At 45.8% G+C, this 15,817-nt stretch overlaps 1 protein-coding gene and 1 pseudogene across 1 annotated transcript; one reads left to right on the top strand and one right to left on the bottom strand.

The window, feature by feature from the left end:
- Positions 1 to 359: 359 nt before the first annotated feature.
- LOC142557685 (omega-amidase NIT2) lies at positions 360 to 4,340 on the bottom strand. The gene has a single exon (XM_075669706.1). It carries the CDS (start codon positions 4,042 to 4,044, stop codon positions 3,193 to 3,195), a length of 852 nt encoding a protein of 283 aa, XP_075525821.1. The 5' UTR covers positions 4,045 to 4,340; the 3' UTR covers positions 360 to 3,192.
- A 7,453-nt stretch (positions 4,341 to 11,793) lies between these two features.
- On the top strand, positions 11,794 to 12,612 carry LOC142558215 (omega-amidase NIT2 pseudogene; annotated as a pseudogene).
- Positions 12,613 to 15,817: the final 3,205 nt, after the last annotated feature.

The raw sequence follows: 15,817 nt of genomic DNA, 5'->3' as shown, positions 1-15,817 counted from the left end.
GTGTGGCGTATACCGGGCTTCACCGCCCTCCCCGAAATTTTTCTGGCCGGCGCCCTGCCTATCCTTCGCAAATGCGCATATACCTCGAACGGCCGCCCCAGACAAGTACACAGGATAGTACACGTCTTCAGGCACATCCAAGGGCTTGCTCAATGTAATAGCATGGTAATAGTTGTACTATTGTGCACCAAGCATGGGGAGCTCAACAGGGAATAATGAAACCTTAGCCCACCTCCTCGCCCCTTAAAAAAAAAAAAAAAGCCTGCTTATGTGTTTGTAACCCATCTTACTGAAATAACCCCAAATTACATTAAACAGAATGCAGGGGCAAAAGACAGACAGGAGCAGGGACACACCACCAGTGCCAACAACTTTATTGGAAGAAAGTGTGCAGTATATATGCATTCACTGTCAATGGTATACAACCATGGTGCGCGAAACCATACAGCTGACTCTGAGCCCAATCCACACGTCAACAAAACAATAATGTGCAGTGATGCTGCATTAATTTCTGCCCATCTTATGCCAGTGTGCTGTACGTCTAATGAATTTCTACCACCTTAGAAAGATAAATTCAGAAAAAGCAGGACATGTCGTACATGTCGTAAGTGTCATCCCATTCCGTCATCCCATTGTGAACAAGGCTTCCGTAGCGAAGCCGAAACGTCTTTTAGATTTATTCATTTTTTAGCACTTCTGTTGGTCAGTGTCCATCGTTTTATTACTTCGTGTCATACGCATACAATGGCTTGCGAAGGCAGAGTATAGTGTTGGGACCAATAATCTATTTTACATGTCTCAGATTATCAGCAACGCTTTAAGGTCAGAAAGAAAAAATAAATAAAGCATGCTAGAATGAAGAAAGAATATGAAGAGGATGGTCACACTATTTATAATGAACAATTTATAGCTGTGCCAGGAGAACAGCTGCAGGCACTCAGCAAGGTCTCTTTTCTGCCACAGGTGTTCGACTCGTTGCAACCGTTTCTCCACTTCGCTTGAAATGGGCAAAAAACAGCCAATAAACACTTGCCACTACATCCTGAAGAGTCACTGCTATGCTTCTTCAGAGCCACTCAAAGCCAGTACATATATTAAAAGAACCTTGCACAAACCTTACTGTCAAGTAATGTGGCAATGATAGATTCATTGAAGAAAGAATAAAAGGTGAAAAAGTTAGAACTGCATACACCTTTCTGCATAATAGATTGTGGTCATTTGTAGAACATACAGCAAGCATGTGAGTGGCACATGATAACTCTTTACTATCTCCAACATGGAGCTGAGAAGTGCACATCGACATAGTTTGAAGTGCCTTTCATTGCCTCCATAGCTTCGTAGTGTACAGATGGCACTGCATCCTGCAACTTTTGTAGCGGAGTATAGGTTACAACTGAATTTGTATCATCTGGAACTAATGTTTAGTCATGAGCGATGCAGAACATAGATGCTCTGTGCATTAGCGCAAGCTCTTGGGCCAGTTGGTGCATGATGAACTTGAATAAAGGGGGTACCAGCGAAACACAAAGGAGGCGCACATAAGGAAAAGGCGTTAGACACGGACGGATGTGGTTTGCGGTTCCTTTTGTTTGAAACATTGATTGCAGAAATGTTTTGTTTGGCTCTGTGGACTAATACGAGGAAAGGGAAGGGAAGAAAGTGACTTGGAAGGGCAAGGTGCACTGTGAGGAGCAGGATCCATAATTGATGTAGGAGCCTGGATTCCTCTGCAAAAGCTGTGAAAGGCTCTAGGGTGGCATCATGTCCCTCTGGCCACCCAAAGGTCAGATCCAATCCTCATAATTCTGCAACTCGTACTGGTATGTGATTTGGCAATCCCGACATGACATGTGTGGCCTTAAGTCTTATGGCTGCTTGCAGGCAGGTTAGTTGTCGCTGTGGGTTCTTCGTGGTCATTCTAAGCTGCACTCAGGGTGCATGTTTTGCTGACTTGCCTTGGCCCTACATGTTGCTTGTATAAGTGAGCCATTTTTCAAGCAGGTTTGGCATAATGGTGAGCCGAGACTGAAGCTGAAGTAGAGTAGTTATCCAAGTACGAAGTAGGCCAAGCAGTGGGTGGTGGTTCAGATGTGAAATAAGATGTGGCTTCACTGAAAGCAGCAGTACTTCAATGAAATTCATCATAGAACAGGTGTAATCTGAGCGTGGAGGTCACAACGACAATGCGAGTCTGATATTGCATTATTACTAAGCATTTGTTACATGTTGTGTAAAGATGTAAAAACAAAGGTGCTATCCTGGCACCAATATGTTTTTAATACTTTTCATTCTCTTCCCTTCCTATATGCGGCATCTTTTTCTTGCGCTGATTTTCCTCATCAGCGATGTATACTTCTCATTAGCCTTATGAAAGTTTTCAGTCATAATTTTTCGTGCATCGCATAAACTTGTGAATGGCAAATGCTGTGGGTACAATAACAGTAATGTCTCACTGCTCACTCGGATCCTATCCTCCCTTTGCCCTTCTCCCTAATGAGCCCAGTCCCATCTATTCAACTTGCCTTTTCTCCCCATACAACTGAGTTGTGTGCATTAGCACTGCACCCAGGAAATTTTCTTCTCTCTTGCAACAATTGCCAACTAGCTTTTTCCTTCACACTGCCCTTTTCTGCCATGCCTTTTCTCTTCTGCTGTCCTCCTTTTGTGTAGAAAACACAAGTTGGGCATTCTTCTCTTACCCCACATTTTCTTTGACGACTCAACTTTACTCATATGTAGTAAAATTTTTTTTTCTGTTGTTATACTTGTCTTACAAAGTATTACAAGCTGATGGAACATCTAAAGATAGCAAGTCACTGTCATTGCTTTATGTCTTAAACTTCTTGCTTTTCTTCTAAATGTTGGTGTCAGAGAGAACACTTCTTTACAAACCCTAATAATGGCCAGTTCACTGGTTGAGACTGCTGGAAAATTGAAACAATAGGTTTGTACCCTTATAGTGACCCTTAAGTTTACACACACTCACACACTGTCACAGACATGATTCACCTAATATTAGTAAATATCACAGAAACTGGTGATGCAACGATAAAACCAGTAAAGGCCCAGCACAGACCGCACCATCTGCTTCAAAAAATTTTTTCCTTGCAAAAGATATTTATTTGATACTGACAAGACGCTGCGCACTCAGCCGTGGTCCATTGAGTGTATGCCTAGAATGCTGAACTGATCTTATATGGCACGGTTACCGTCACCTTTACTTACAACATCGTAAAGATCGTCCCTTTTCTGCTTCGTAATCGGTATTTGGTTTCTGACGGTCTCCAAATGCTCAAGGTCAACCTCGCCGATGACCAGCTCTTCTTCAGCACCCGCCGAGGCGACAACTTTGCCGAGGGGGTCAACGAGCATGCTGTGACCCCACGCAACGTAAGAAGCACTTTGATCTCTAGCCGGAGACGCGGTGGCCACATACACCTGATTGTCGACTGCCCTGCCGCGCTGCAGCAACTCCCAGTGAAGTGGCCCTGTCGTCATGTTGAAAGCGCCCGGGTAGAATAGCAGCTTGCAACCCCGCTTGGCGTAGAGCTGCGCCATTTGGGCAAAGCGCAGGTCGTAGCAGATGCCGAGGCCCACTCTGCAGTAAGGGGTGTCGAAAGTTGTGAGGCTGTTGCCGGCCGTGAAGCTGTCGGACTCTTTGAACGTTATCTTTCCAGGAATGTCGATGTCGAAGAGGTGAATTTTGCGGTGTTTCGCGAGCATTCTGCCGTCGGGACCGTAGACGAGACAAGTGTTGTAGAGCTTGCCGTTCTCTGTTTCGGCCATGGAACCACCGATGAGATAGACGACGTTTTCTTGCGCCGCTGTCGACAGCATTTCACTCGTTTCTCCGGGAATTGACTCGGCGTACTTGGGGAAGTACTGAGCGCCGTATGGGAACCCGAAGCATTCGGGCAGGCACACGAGTTTGGCGCCGCTGGTTGCAGCTTTCTTGATTTCATCTCTGGCACGTGCGAGATTTTCTGCTTTGTTCGCTTTTACTGCGAGCTGGACGAGGGCGACACGGAAGCTGGTAATGGCCATTGTCGATCTTTCTTGGTAGGCGGACAAACTTACCAAGTAGTCGGCGATGCACGGGGATATAGTGGGAAATCACGCGACTCTCTGCAGGCGCCGGCTTTTGCAGCAGCGTATCGTACCAAAGCTTAAAAGCAATACTTGAAAACAGCTGCGCGTGAAATAACGGGGCTACAGATAACACATGCAGGCACGTTGAGCACAGGGACAGGCCAGACAGGTGCGTTTCGAGGGCAACAACCCTCAGAGCGCCAGGTCCACCACAAAACACACTTCAACGAGTACCGTAAAAAAGCGCGTAATCTTATTTTGACGGCCGAGAGAGGAGGTGGAGAAGGTGAAGGAATGAATACTTGAAAAAGCCACTAATCTCTCACATATTATGATAGAAATCACAGGTAAAAGCCATGGAACATAACCAAAATCAATAAAACAAAACACATGACTTAACCAGAAGTCGCGTAATATAATGCGGAAACGTCATATGACGCGGGTGTTTTGAAAACGCGCACAAGAGCGCGAACTCGTTCCGTGCGTGCAGCGCTGCCTGCGATGCGATCGGAACAACAAAAACATGTGTTGCTCTGATGAACAAAACTACCTACAAGACATAAATGGCTGTACGCTTTCCCGGTTTGTTGCGCTATGAGGTGCCTTTGAAGTTTTTCAATGCCTTCAGAGCGGTCGCACAACAGTGCGCGTCAGTCTGTTGTTTTTTGGTTTCCGACACGTCTGAGTTCTGGCACGGAACAAGCAGGCAGGGAGCAGAGATAATCATCTGCTTGAAATTGATGTAAACTAAAAGAACAATGCCAAACATGCCTTACATAATATATTCTACTAAAGCTAGCTTAGCGCATACATGTAAAGGTTCCTAAGCAAGTGCACAACATAAAGAGTTGCAACATATAGTTATACAGGTCATTCAGCATTTATAGCATACAGAACACAGAACAAAATAAATAAATAAATAAATCACGGGACAGAGGATTGCTTGTGTGCCTCGCCGCTTGTTCGTGCTCCCGTCTTTGTGCTTTAATCATTGATCAACCGATTATGAATGCCACAACTTTAACATTCAGCTGTTAGTTATTGAGACGGAGGCAAATTTTTTAAAATACGTATTAATAATCATACAAGTGAACTGCATCAAATGACATATTGTAATTGTGCGGTCTTGTAAAAAGTAACAATTTCGCGTTCAAGATGAACGGCACTTATTACCTTGATTGTTTGAGCACAATACTTGCGCTTTATCAAAACCTTTACTCATTCCTGTACTCGCTCGCGGAGATCGCGCCATGCAGTTCCATGCTTTACCGCTGCCTTTCTTTCGGAAATGATGCTCTCTTGACATATTGTGCCGTTAGCGAGAGAAGCAGGAACTCCGAACAAAGAACGACGCTTTCCAAAGCGTCGTTGAAGCACTTGTCTATTATACCATCATGGTCCGGGTCTACCTGAGCACGCGCAGGCATTTGATGTCTTTTTGGTCCGAGCAATAATTAAAAATATAAAGAAACAGCACGCACAAATTACAACAGGGGAGGCATTCTGTAAGTGTCCACCTAGTGTACCTATCCATTTCGTCTGCTGTTGAAGTTCTGATTGGCTATAGGCTGGGCTGCGCGTACGCAGCAAGCAGACGCCACAGCCAATCAGCACTTCAGCAGCGGAAGAAATGGACTTGTCCACTAGGTTGAATCTTACAGACTCTATGCTTACAGAATATCTCCCTGTACTGGATTCGTAGTGGAAGACAACATATGTGTAGAGACATGCGTTTTGTCTCAAAAGCGCAGAAAGAAGATTTTGTGATTAGTGTTGCTCTGTTCTTGCTGAGATTTGGCTAAATGATCGCATTTTATGGTCCGAGCGGTGCCAAGTGTTACGCCAAACAATCCGCACCGCAACATGCGATATTTCCGCAAAATTTGCGCAAGGAGAGAGCAGTGGTAAGTGCGAAATCTTTTTTTGTTTTCTGATACGAAAACGCACACCTCTAAATTCACGCCCAAGCGACGCCTTCTGCGGGTAGCAGAGACCGATGTTGAAGGCCATGATTTTGCCTACTGCATGCTCTGGGAGCGACTTAAGGAGCCGGAAACATGCCGTGTTCTGGACCCCCCCACAAGCACACACACACACATTCACAAGTTGTAAGATCCGCCGTGGTTGCTCAGTGGCTATGGTATTGGGCTGCTGAGTACGAGGTCGCGGAATCTAATCCCGGCCACGGCGGCTGCATTTCGATGGGGGCGAAATGCGAAAACACCCGTGTACTTAGATTTAGGTGCACGTTAAAGAACCCCAGGTGGTGCAAATTTCCGGAGTCCCCCACTACGGCGTGCCTCATAATCAGAAAGTGGTTTTGGCACGTAAAACCCCATATTTTATATTTACAAGTTGTAAGGGAGAAATACAGGGACGTGCGATATCCAGCATAATGTTCTCCGTATTTTCAATAATTTTTATCGCGATGGCGGTTGGCAGAGTTCTCTTAGGAGAGCGAGTTAAATTCTGTGGCGTTCGCAATCACACTTATAACACTGCGGAGGTCTTACATACATTATTTACGGCGAAAGCCTCAATTATCCCGCGCACTTTGAACTTCACCTAGATATTAACGATCACATTTAAGCCAGAGGTGTTAAACTTTCGCCTAACATATCGCTCCTGGTCCCTATCACGCCGCCATTTCTACAGAATGTGACCTGTGACAGAATCTGGGCTGCTACTCTGTTGAGAGGGAAGGGGGAAAATAGAAAACGTAGAGTTCCTGTATTGTTGAAACGTGGTATGCAGTAGTCACGCAAAAGAACAAAACGCCCTGTAGAGATGTAAGTCGGCATATTCGCGTGACAGTCGCTATATGACGATATGGCGACGAATTTCGCGCGTAAGCTGTCTTGTTTAATAAGACTTATATTACAGTTTTGACTATTCCTTTTGCATGAAATAAAGGTCCTAGACCTCTAACCCCACAAAATATGATGTCATACCTCAGAACGCCTCAAATAATTTAGTATTATGTCTCTTCTACAGCGAGCTTCGGTTTCGCTTCCCCAGGAGGATATATAATGTGTTGTGACGTGTGACACAGCATGAATCACGTGGGAGCAAGACATTGCGATATTTTGACACTTGCTCCGGCTCGCTTGGTCGCCTCGTATGCTGTTACTCGCTGTGAATGCCGATGTAGCAGCATGGTGGACGACCGAGCGAGCTGGAGCGAGTGTCAAAACATCGCAGTGTCTTGCTCCCTCGTGATCACATACTGCGTCATGGCATCACAACACAGTAGTAACAAAACCGAAACTGGCTGCAGAAGAGCTACTATATTAATATATTAAATTATTTAAGGCGCTGTAGGTTTTGACATTGTCAGGCATTCAGAGGTACCGGACCTTAACTGAAAGCAAAATAAAATAAAAAGAAAATAAAGAGGTCTTGGAAATATCGTGTCAGTAGCCCTATAACTCGCGAATGCACGCTGTCGTCACCTTATGCTTGCACAGAGGGTGTAATTAATACTGTTTCCTTTTTTTTCCAGCACGCTATTGTGATCACGTGCAGGAACGATCGTTCACAATAATTTGCAAGAAATCTGTCTGGAGCAATGGGCCACCTGCAACGACCACTGCAATTAGGCAACAAAATATAGCTCCCTGAGTAAGTAAACTTTATTTACTGGGTACGAACGTACAAACATAACGCGTGAACAAGCGTGAAGTACACCGAAAAGGGAAAAAGTTCAGACACAACTTTATATACACTCTAAGAAAAATGCTGGGGAAAATGAGAGTAACCGAAAAGTTACTCCGAAAGAGGGAGTTTTCGCCCCACAAGTAACTAACTGCAGAAGTTTGCGTGCCGTGTGCGAATTTCGGAGGGTAATTGTTTAGTCTCTGGTCGTAAAGAGACCAGCGGTAGAGTGAACAGCAACATTTTTTCCCATGCATTCCGATGTTTCCCTCCATGTCGCCGCGACAAGTGACGGAAACGGTATGTACAGTATATACCACAGGGAACTTTTAGACGGTGCGCCTCCTGCGATTTACTGGTCGTTGCTAAGGAGGATTTCCCGGCCGTTCACCGCCACGACGACCTTGTAGTGCTGCTTTTGGCGATTTAACAGATGGTTTGTTGCATGCATAAGCTCACAGAGATTCTTGACATCACTCGAGCGAACACATAACGGCGATCTTGTACCTGGGGAGAAACGGCGTGTGACGGGAGGCGTCGTCTTCGGTGTACTTTCCGAACAACTCCCAGAATGTAACCAACGCAAGAGTGCACCACCAACAGTATCCCCCAGTAGCGGCTGCGGGAAAGGGCTGAGGAGGCGGGTGTGGGGAAGAAGGCAGTCGCCTTGCACACCGGCGCTCGCACTGGTGAAGACAAAACACGTATGCCGAAAATGTTCATACGACCAACTGCACTACCGCTTCAGATGTGCCACAGTTAACGGCTCTGCTTTCTGCCGAATTACGCGATGAAAAGACGAGGGCTACCTAAACATCCTCACTGCAACAAATATGCCACTTGAAGCTAACCATTATTTTAATAGGGCGAACGATCTAGAAACGTCCGTTAGGCAGTCTGCGAACGTTGACAATCGTGGTCAGTGTTTCTTGCGCAATTTTTATTATACGATATTTGCGTCACGTTGGCGCCTTCAAGCGGCGCGGGACACTTATTTTCAGACCTAAAGCCACGTAAATGCACCAAAAACTGTAGTGGTGTGCGAATATTCAGAAGTTTCGGATAACGAATCGAATTGCCACGATTCATAAATGCGAATATTTTTCGAATACTTTTCGCATATTTCATTCAGAGCGTCAACTGCGCCAAATTAAACATAAAATTGGACCATAGCAAAGTACAGTAAGTTTTCACCCCTGCGGGGATAGCGAGGACATTAAACATGGGAACTTGCGCAGTGGCGCTTGCTACTTCACTTAGCTAGCCATACTTTAAGGGCGGTACAGGGGTCATTCGCACTCTTTGCAGAGTCCTGTGCATGCGAAGAAACTACTTGTTTGCTCCTAACGCTCCAGTAGCGCTTTTAATAAACAACGCTTCATAACGTGCTATGTAATGACAGAAACTTGCTAACTTTAAAAATACTGAGATGTGAACATCGTTTTATATTATTCTGATAACGGCTATACATTATTCGAAACCTATTCGAAATTATTAGATATTCGATTCGATTCGCTTTTGGTACTATTCGATTCGTATTCGATTCGGTTTAAAAAATCATTATTCGTACACTCCTAAAAAAGCTGTTCACAACAAATATCACATAGAACACACTGGACCGTAAGGACATCTCACAAAAGAGGTCACAAAACAATAAACTGCAAAGACAGCTCGCATAGATTCACTAAACACAGGCATCTTTCTCGTCAGAGCGTGATATATAGGTAGAACATGCATGCTCGTTCACTTCAAAAAGTACGCATACAATAGGTTTCAGGTCATCAAGGATTACGAGAAATTACAGGATCGCATCAGCTCTCCCACTCAAAGAATCTAGGATCTTGTATGCCTTGACCTGTTGAAAACCCCTGAAAAGAGCAAAAGGATGCAGCGCAAAACGAGGCTGCAGATGTTCAAGTCTCGCAAGTCCGCGCCCACACTTTTTCACATGCCATACTAAACGCATTCAAGAGAGGATGCCTCGATCGTGTAAAAAACACACATGCACAGATTACTGACGCCAGTCTACACTGTTTGTCGTGCTGAATGTGTATACACATTATATTAACGGGGACCCAATCTCCGCTACTTGTAAACACTGCATAGATTATATCCCTCGAATCAGCAAATGCTGTGAGAGTGTTTCCCGTCACATCCACTTTCAAGAACGCGACACTTTCTAAATTACCACCGCACAAACGCGCTGGCAAATGGGAGAGGTGGCCCACTCCCCACGTAAGTCCGAAAAAAATATGGTGGCCTCTTCTGGTGCAGAACGTAAAGAATGGGCTGGGGTAAGAGTTCTGACCCTACCAAAGAGGTCTAGACTGGGGCCTTAGTTCGGGATATGAGACCAAGAAATGTTTTGCAAGAGGGTCTGAACTTGAATTTGTTGGTGCGGCCTTCATGGCAGAGGAACAGCGCGACAAACGACATGAGAAAGAGATGGACTGGACTTTAGGCACTGACTACCAGAAAGTGGGTTTCTTTTGCAAACGAAGTATATATGCTTTGAGCGTATGTACTTCGGTATAAAATGGAAAAGAAAGAGGACGTTTAGAAGCAAAACGAAACAAGAGTGCCCTATCGCCCAGTCACGGAGACAGCTCATTTCTTTCTAGGTCGGGGCCACTAATGGCAAGATGACACATAAGGCCTCTTGCAATTCATAGTGAATGCCTCGTAGGTTTCACGAGCGCGTGTGTCCAGATACCTGCGCAACATAGGCGCTTGGTGAAAGATAGTTTCGCACCCCGCATTGCAAAATAAGCTTACTTGTTTGTAGTCAGTGCCTAGTCCTCTCGGCTCTCATCCGCTTCATCGTAATGTTTTTCCGTCATAAAAAAAAATAAATTTCTCTCCCTCATGTGTGTACACTCACTGGCCGTTGTCGTAGACAGTCAGTTACATGTGAACAACATCCTTCTTTCGTGGTAACACTGTCCAACGAAGTGCTATAATTTCTTTTCCCCACGTGGTAAGAAGTGGTGACGCGACAGGCGAATAACTGAAAATAAGCGAGTAATGCGTCGTGTCTTTTCCTTTTAGCAAGTTCCGACGCTGTACACCGGCTTTTGCCGGCTTGGTTCCTCACGTTAAACCAGCACGTGCCTGGTCCGAGGTAGTTCGCAACAGTGTTCTTTCAATTAAAGAAAAAGTGATTCTGTATGAAATTGCGCCAGCATGTCTGCATCGCTACTGTGACCTTCGGCGTACGTGCTCTGAACCGAGTGTTTTCTCCGTCGGAAGAATCGCGATGCGTTGGATGCGCCCGGCGAATAGACGGTTGTTAACTTACAAAATTAGAAAACGCGTTGGACTCGAGGTGCCAGGACTCTTCATGTTCTTGGGCAAGATGTCAAACGATGCTGACTCGCGCTGTGTTTTGACATTTATTGCGAAGCTTTCTCTGCCTGATGTTGAACACACTGATTGCATTATGATGCGTTGTTGTAAAGCAATGAATTGGAGCTGATTCATTACCCAAACGATGCGGCAGAAAGGTAATTCTAGTCCTGCACAGTAAATAAGAAAAGGTGTCGTCTATGTGTCGCTGTGCTGGCGTGCGGAGGATAAACGGCGTTTCGATGGCTGCTGCGCAAAATGCGACATGCATGTTGAACTATGTTTCTCTTATTTATAACTGTCTTTTGGGTGCTCTAAAACCGAAGTAATGTCCTTGCGATTTGAACGTGAATGGACTTGGATTATTGCCACCTCTAGGGACGTGTGCGCCCTCCCCCCACCTTTTCGAGTCGTGCACTAAGTGGCCCAACATCGTACGTGCCTTGTGTTTTTTTATATATTAGGTTCAAAGAAGGCGAATCCGGCTTCCGAGAAACGCGTATTGCACAAGATCACAGTCTGTGTATAAAGGGATTGGAGATCCAAGGAACACCTTCATACGCCTTCGTACGTGGGATATGTTAAGCCGGATATTGTGAACCGCTCGGGGTGTACTTGTTTGACTCCCGCTATTATTTCAGAATATTGAACAAGAAAACATTTCTGGAAGTACAAATACGATACGGGAATCTCGGAGTTTTATCAATGACGACACTAGGAAGCTTTCGCGTCGCAGTCATTCAGCTGGCTGTGCGAGCGAACAAGGTCGAAAATCTTGCAAGGGCCACCGAGCACGTCAAGAAGGCGGCAGCAAGAGGCGCCAAGCTCGTGTGTCTCCCGGAATTCTTCGGCTTTCCGTGCGCCATTCAGAACTTCCATAAGAACGCCGAACCGATCCCCGGCAGAACTAGCGAATTTCTGGCGGACACAGCCAATAGTAACGGCGTCTACCTCGTCGGTGGCACGATGGCAGAGCGCGACGGCGACCTGCTCTACAACACGTGCCTCGTCTACGGACCCGACGGCGAACTCATCGCCAAGCACCGCAAGTTGCACCTGTTCGACGTCGACATTCCCGGAAAGATGACGGTCAAGGAATCGGACTGCTTCGCGGCCGGCGACAGCCCGACGACGTTCGACACGCCTTACTGCAAGGTGGGCCTAGGCATCTGCTACGACCTGCGGTTCCCCGAACTGGCGTCACTGTACGCTAAGCAAGGGTGCAAGCTTCTGCTTTTTCCAGGTGCTTTCAACATGGCGACAGGCCCACTCCATTGGAAGATGCTTCAGCGCGCCAGGGCTGTCGACAATCAGGTGTACGTGGCTTCAGCTTCTGCGGCCACGGACGAACGCGCCTGCTACGTGGCGTGGGGTCACAGCATGTTGGTGGATCCTATGGGTAACGTTGTGACGTCGGCTGGGGCAGTAGAAGAGCTTGTTATTGGTGACGTCGACCTAGATCTCTTGGCATCCGTGAGAAACCAGATACCGATCGCGAAGCAGAAGAGAGACGATATCTATTAGAGCTGACTTGAGCAGTCCTACGAACGAATATCGCGTGACGTTGCCAGTAAGTCAGCACGCGCATTAGGATCACATTCTAATACATTTCAGGTGATGTCACGGTCAAGCAGCCGTATGGCACTGCGGCTGTAGCAACAGCGAAACAACCTGCGGCATCACTTTTGGCCTTCTTATATGTGCTGGAACTCGATTCGCGTAGCTAGCACACCTGTGTGTATTTTCAATATTTATGGCATTACTGCAAGAGAACCAAAGGAGATATCGGCTGAAATTTGTAGAAGTTGGTCGGCATCATGCAAGATGTTGTGGACAGATAGTAACCTTTATATATTTTTTTAAGTACCGATCAAGAGACAGTATCACCAATTTCTGCAGGGTATTTGTTCGGTCAGTTTTGGGCGCAGGTTTCTACAATGTTCAAACGATCTCTTTAGGAAAACAATACTACCTAGGAACGTGAAAATTAGCCGAGAGGTAGGGCATTCTTACTTCGAACTGTTTCTAAGATCCGTAAAGAAATTGGCACTGTTTTAAATTATGTAGCGTGGCAGTGCCCTCGACCGACGGAGGGGCATCTTTCAAGGAGTAGTTCAGGTTACTGCGACGATCTACCAGGAGAGCTCGGACGATATGCTGGAAATCTATAGCTTGCTTCACAGGACCATGTGTCTTGCACAACTCGTTTGTATAACAAGAACGACAAGACAGGACAAGCGCTTATTTTCAACTAGATAGGAAAAGTTTACTTTGCAAACGTCAAAATATACAGGGTGTCCCACGTAATTTTAACCAAACCTTAAAAATATGCAAATGCCACGTAGCTGGATAGAACCAAGGTAATGTTGGGTGCCGTCGCTTGGAGACACTCAGATAATTTTTCTCATTCCGCTTAATTACATAACTAGTCCTAATTCATTATACAACTTCTCAAATATTATATTTAGATTAAAAGTGTCAATGAGAAAATTGTAGAGGAACATGAAAAACTCCCGATACAGCTTTCTGCTGCTCAATGCGTGCTACATAAGTGTTTTTGCGAAAGTGAAGGAAACTCGCAAATACACGGAAAGTGCCTCGAGTAGCCAGTCGCGCGGCAATTTTGCGTGTATTCGCGGGAAACGAGAACGAGAAAGTGATCGGTTCAAGAATAGCATCCAAGGATTACTCGCAAATGATTAAAATCAGCACAGATTTGCATGGGCATGTCAAAGAAAAAAAATTGTGGGCGACCTATCGATGCAGCATTTTTTGTATTGCAAACGAAATTAGACATGGCAAGGCAAGCAACCCTGTGGCTGAAGCCCAGAACCGAAGCCCCGAGAGAAAGGGTAATTGATGAATTTATAGGATGTACAAGCAAGTGAAATGAAGCTTCGAGAACCCTGTTTCGTTGCCTCTAGAAATGATCGCAAAATAAAAAGAACGAACCAAGTGTGTCTGACTCACTATCATCATCAGAGCAGCCCTATGCAAATAAAAATTTATTGGTAGAGTGTGGCATTGAAATCTTGTAAATATTCTGCCTTGAATTTTATAGTGCTACACTAAAGGGTATGTGCAAGAGTGCTTACTTTTGCTACTGCCGCAAGCCGAAATTCGTTAATGCCCTTTGTCTACAAAAATGTTTATACAAATTCGATTGAATCCACACTCAGGGTCGTTACGTCTGAACGAACGAAACTGACGTAGAGAGGTATATCCATACTCACGTTGAAGTTTTATCAAGTAGTGTATTCATAATACCCATTTGTCTTGTTAGATAACAATTCTGAAATTTAGTTTTAATTGTAACTTGGAATAAGCCACCAATTTCTTGGCTACTGACCCATAGTGGGTAGGAGGCATACTTTAGATAGGCAACAACAACAACAACAACAACAACAGCAACAGCGAGAAAAGGAGAAAGAATGGGCAGTCCCGGGCTGCGTAGCCTGCGCCCATTTCTTTGTACAAGTGTCGTCTAAATGGCGCAAAATTACAGCCGTATCAGATACAGTTTGCATCCTCTTCCTACGGTTCCCGGACAACTTCCAAGACAAGCTGTGTAGCCCGACAATGGTTCTAGGGAACTCTAGATGCGCCTGTCGCATCGGTCCTTCACATACTGCTGAGTCCTTTCATACAAGCAGTGCCGTTTACTTGCAGCCTGTCGAAAAATATCACTGGTAAGCACAATTCGAAGATGATCTTGCAGGCTGAGTAAAATTGTAAACGGATATGTGTCAAGGCGTCGAGAAGAGTGTGTCTGGGAAAGGCGGGCCCGAACGCAAATCGATGAAATCGAAGAGTCAAACAGCAGATGGCAATGAAAACAAAGAAAACAAAGAAGTGACACGGTCACCTCGGCCAAGAGAAGAGATGAGGACAAAAGCAGGCAGGGATGGAGAAACCACTGTCGCGAAGGCAACGTCCCGAGGCGAGATAGATGTCTCGTCAACAGGTGTTGCTGGAAAGAAGGCCACGAATCGCGGCAGACAGGCAGCTGAGAGCTCCGTGACAACAGAAATCATTTCGACTGTGTCATACACGGTGAAGACAGAAAGTACGTGCCCTCGCCGAACCGAACGGGGGCAATCTTCAAGCCGAAACACATCGAGGACATGTCGAAGCAAGATGCCGAAGACGTCAAAAGCCAGCCGCAGTGACAAGAAGCTCCACGATAGCCAAAGCGGACGCCTAAACAAAAAGGGTCAACGTCGGAAGAGCAGATCGCTGAGCAAAACCAGTGTTGGAGCACCGACGCGCAAACGGCAACGTCGCCCAAGGAACGCGTCTGGGAGTACCAAGTACAGCGGCGAATGTGAGAGCTGCCATCGGTCGAGATCTACATCATCGAGTATTAGCGGCGAGAAAAAATACGCAGCTAAGAAGACTAGGTCAAAAGGTACATTTTTGAGCGGTTACAGTGGAAAGAAGCACGTGTCCGAAAAGCAACGACGGCTGAGAAGAACATCCCAGAGCAGCGGCAACGCTAGCTCGAGTAATACAAAAAGGACAAAGAAGTCGAGAAGTGGCTCCTCATGCAGAAGCATTGGACGGAAGCCTGTGAGTAGAAGGTATCGTGCATCAAGTAGTCAGCCATCAAACAGCGTCAATGGGAGGAAGCGCGCAGTTAAAAAACCACACGTATCAACCAGTAGACATTCGACCAGTGGCGGCGGCAGGAAAAAGCACAAGGTGGGAGGGGAACGTCTGTCATCCAAAA

This window comes from Dermacentor variabilis, chromosome 9 (genome assembly GCF_050947875.1).
Source record: "Dermacentor variabilis isolate Ectoservices chromosome 9, ASM5094787v1, whole genome shotgun sequence".
NCBI classification, from domain to species: domain Eukaryota; kingdom Metazoa; phylum Arthropoda; class Arachnida; order Ixodida; family Ixodidae; genus Dermacentor; species Dermacentor variabilis.
The sequence above is the reverse complement of the archived record's forward strand: the minus strand, read 5'-3'. Positions and strand labels throughout refer to the sequence as shown.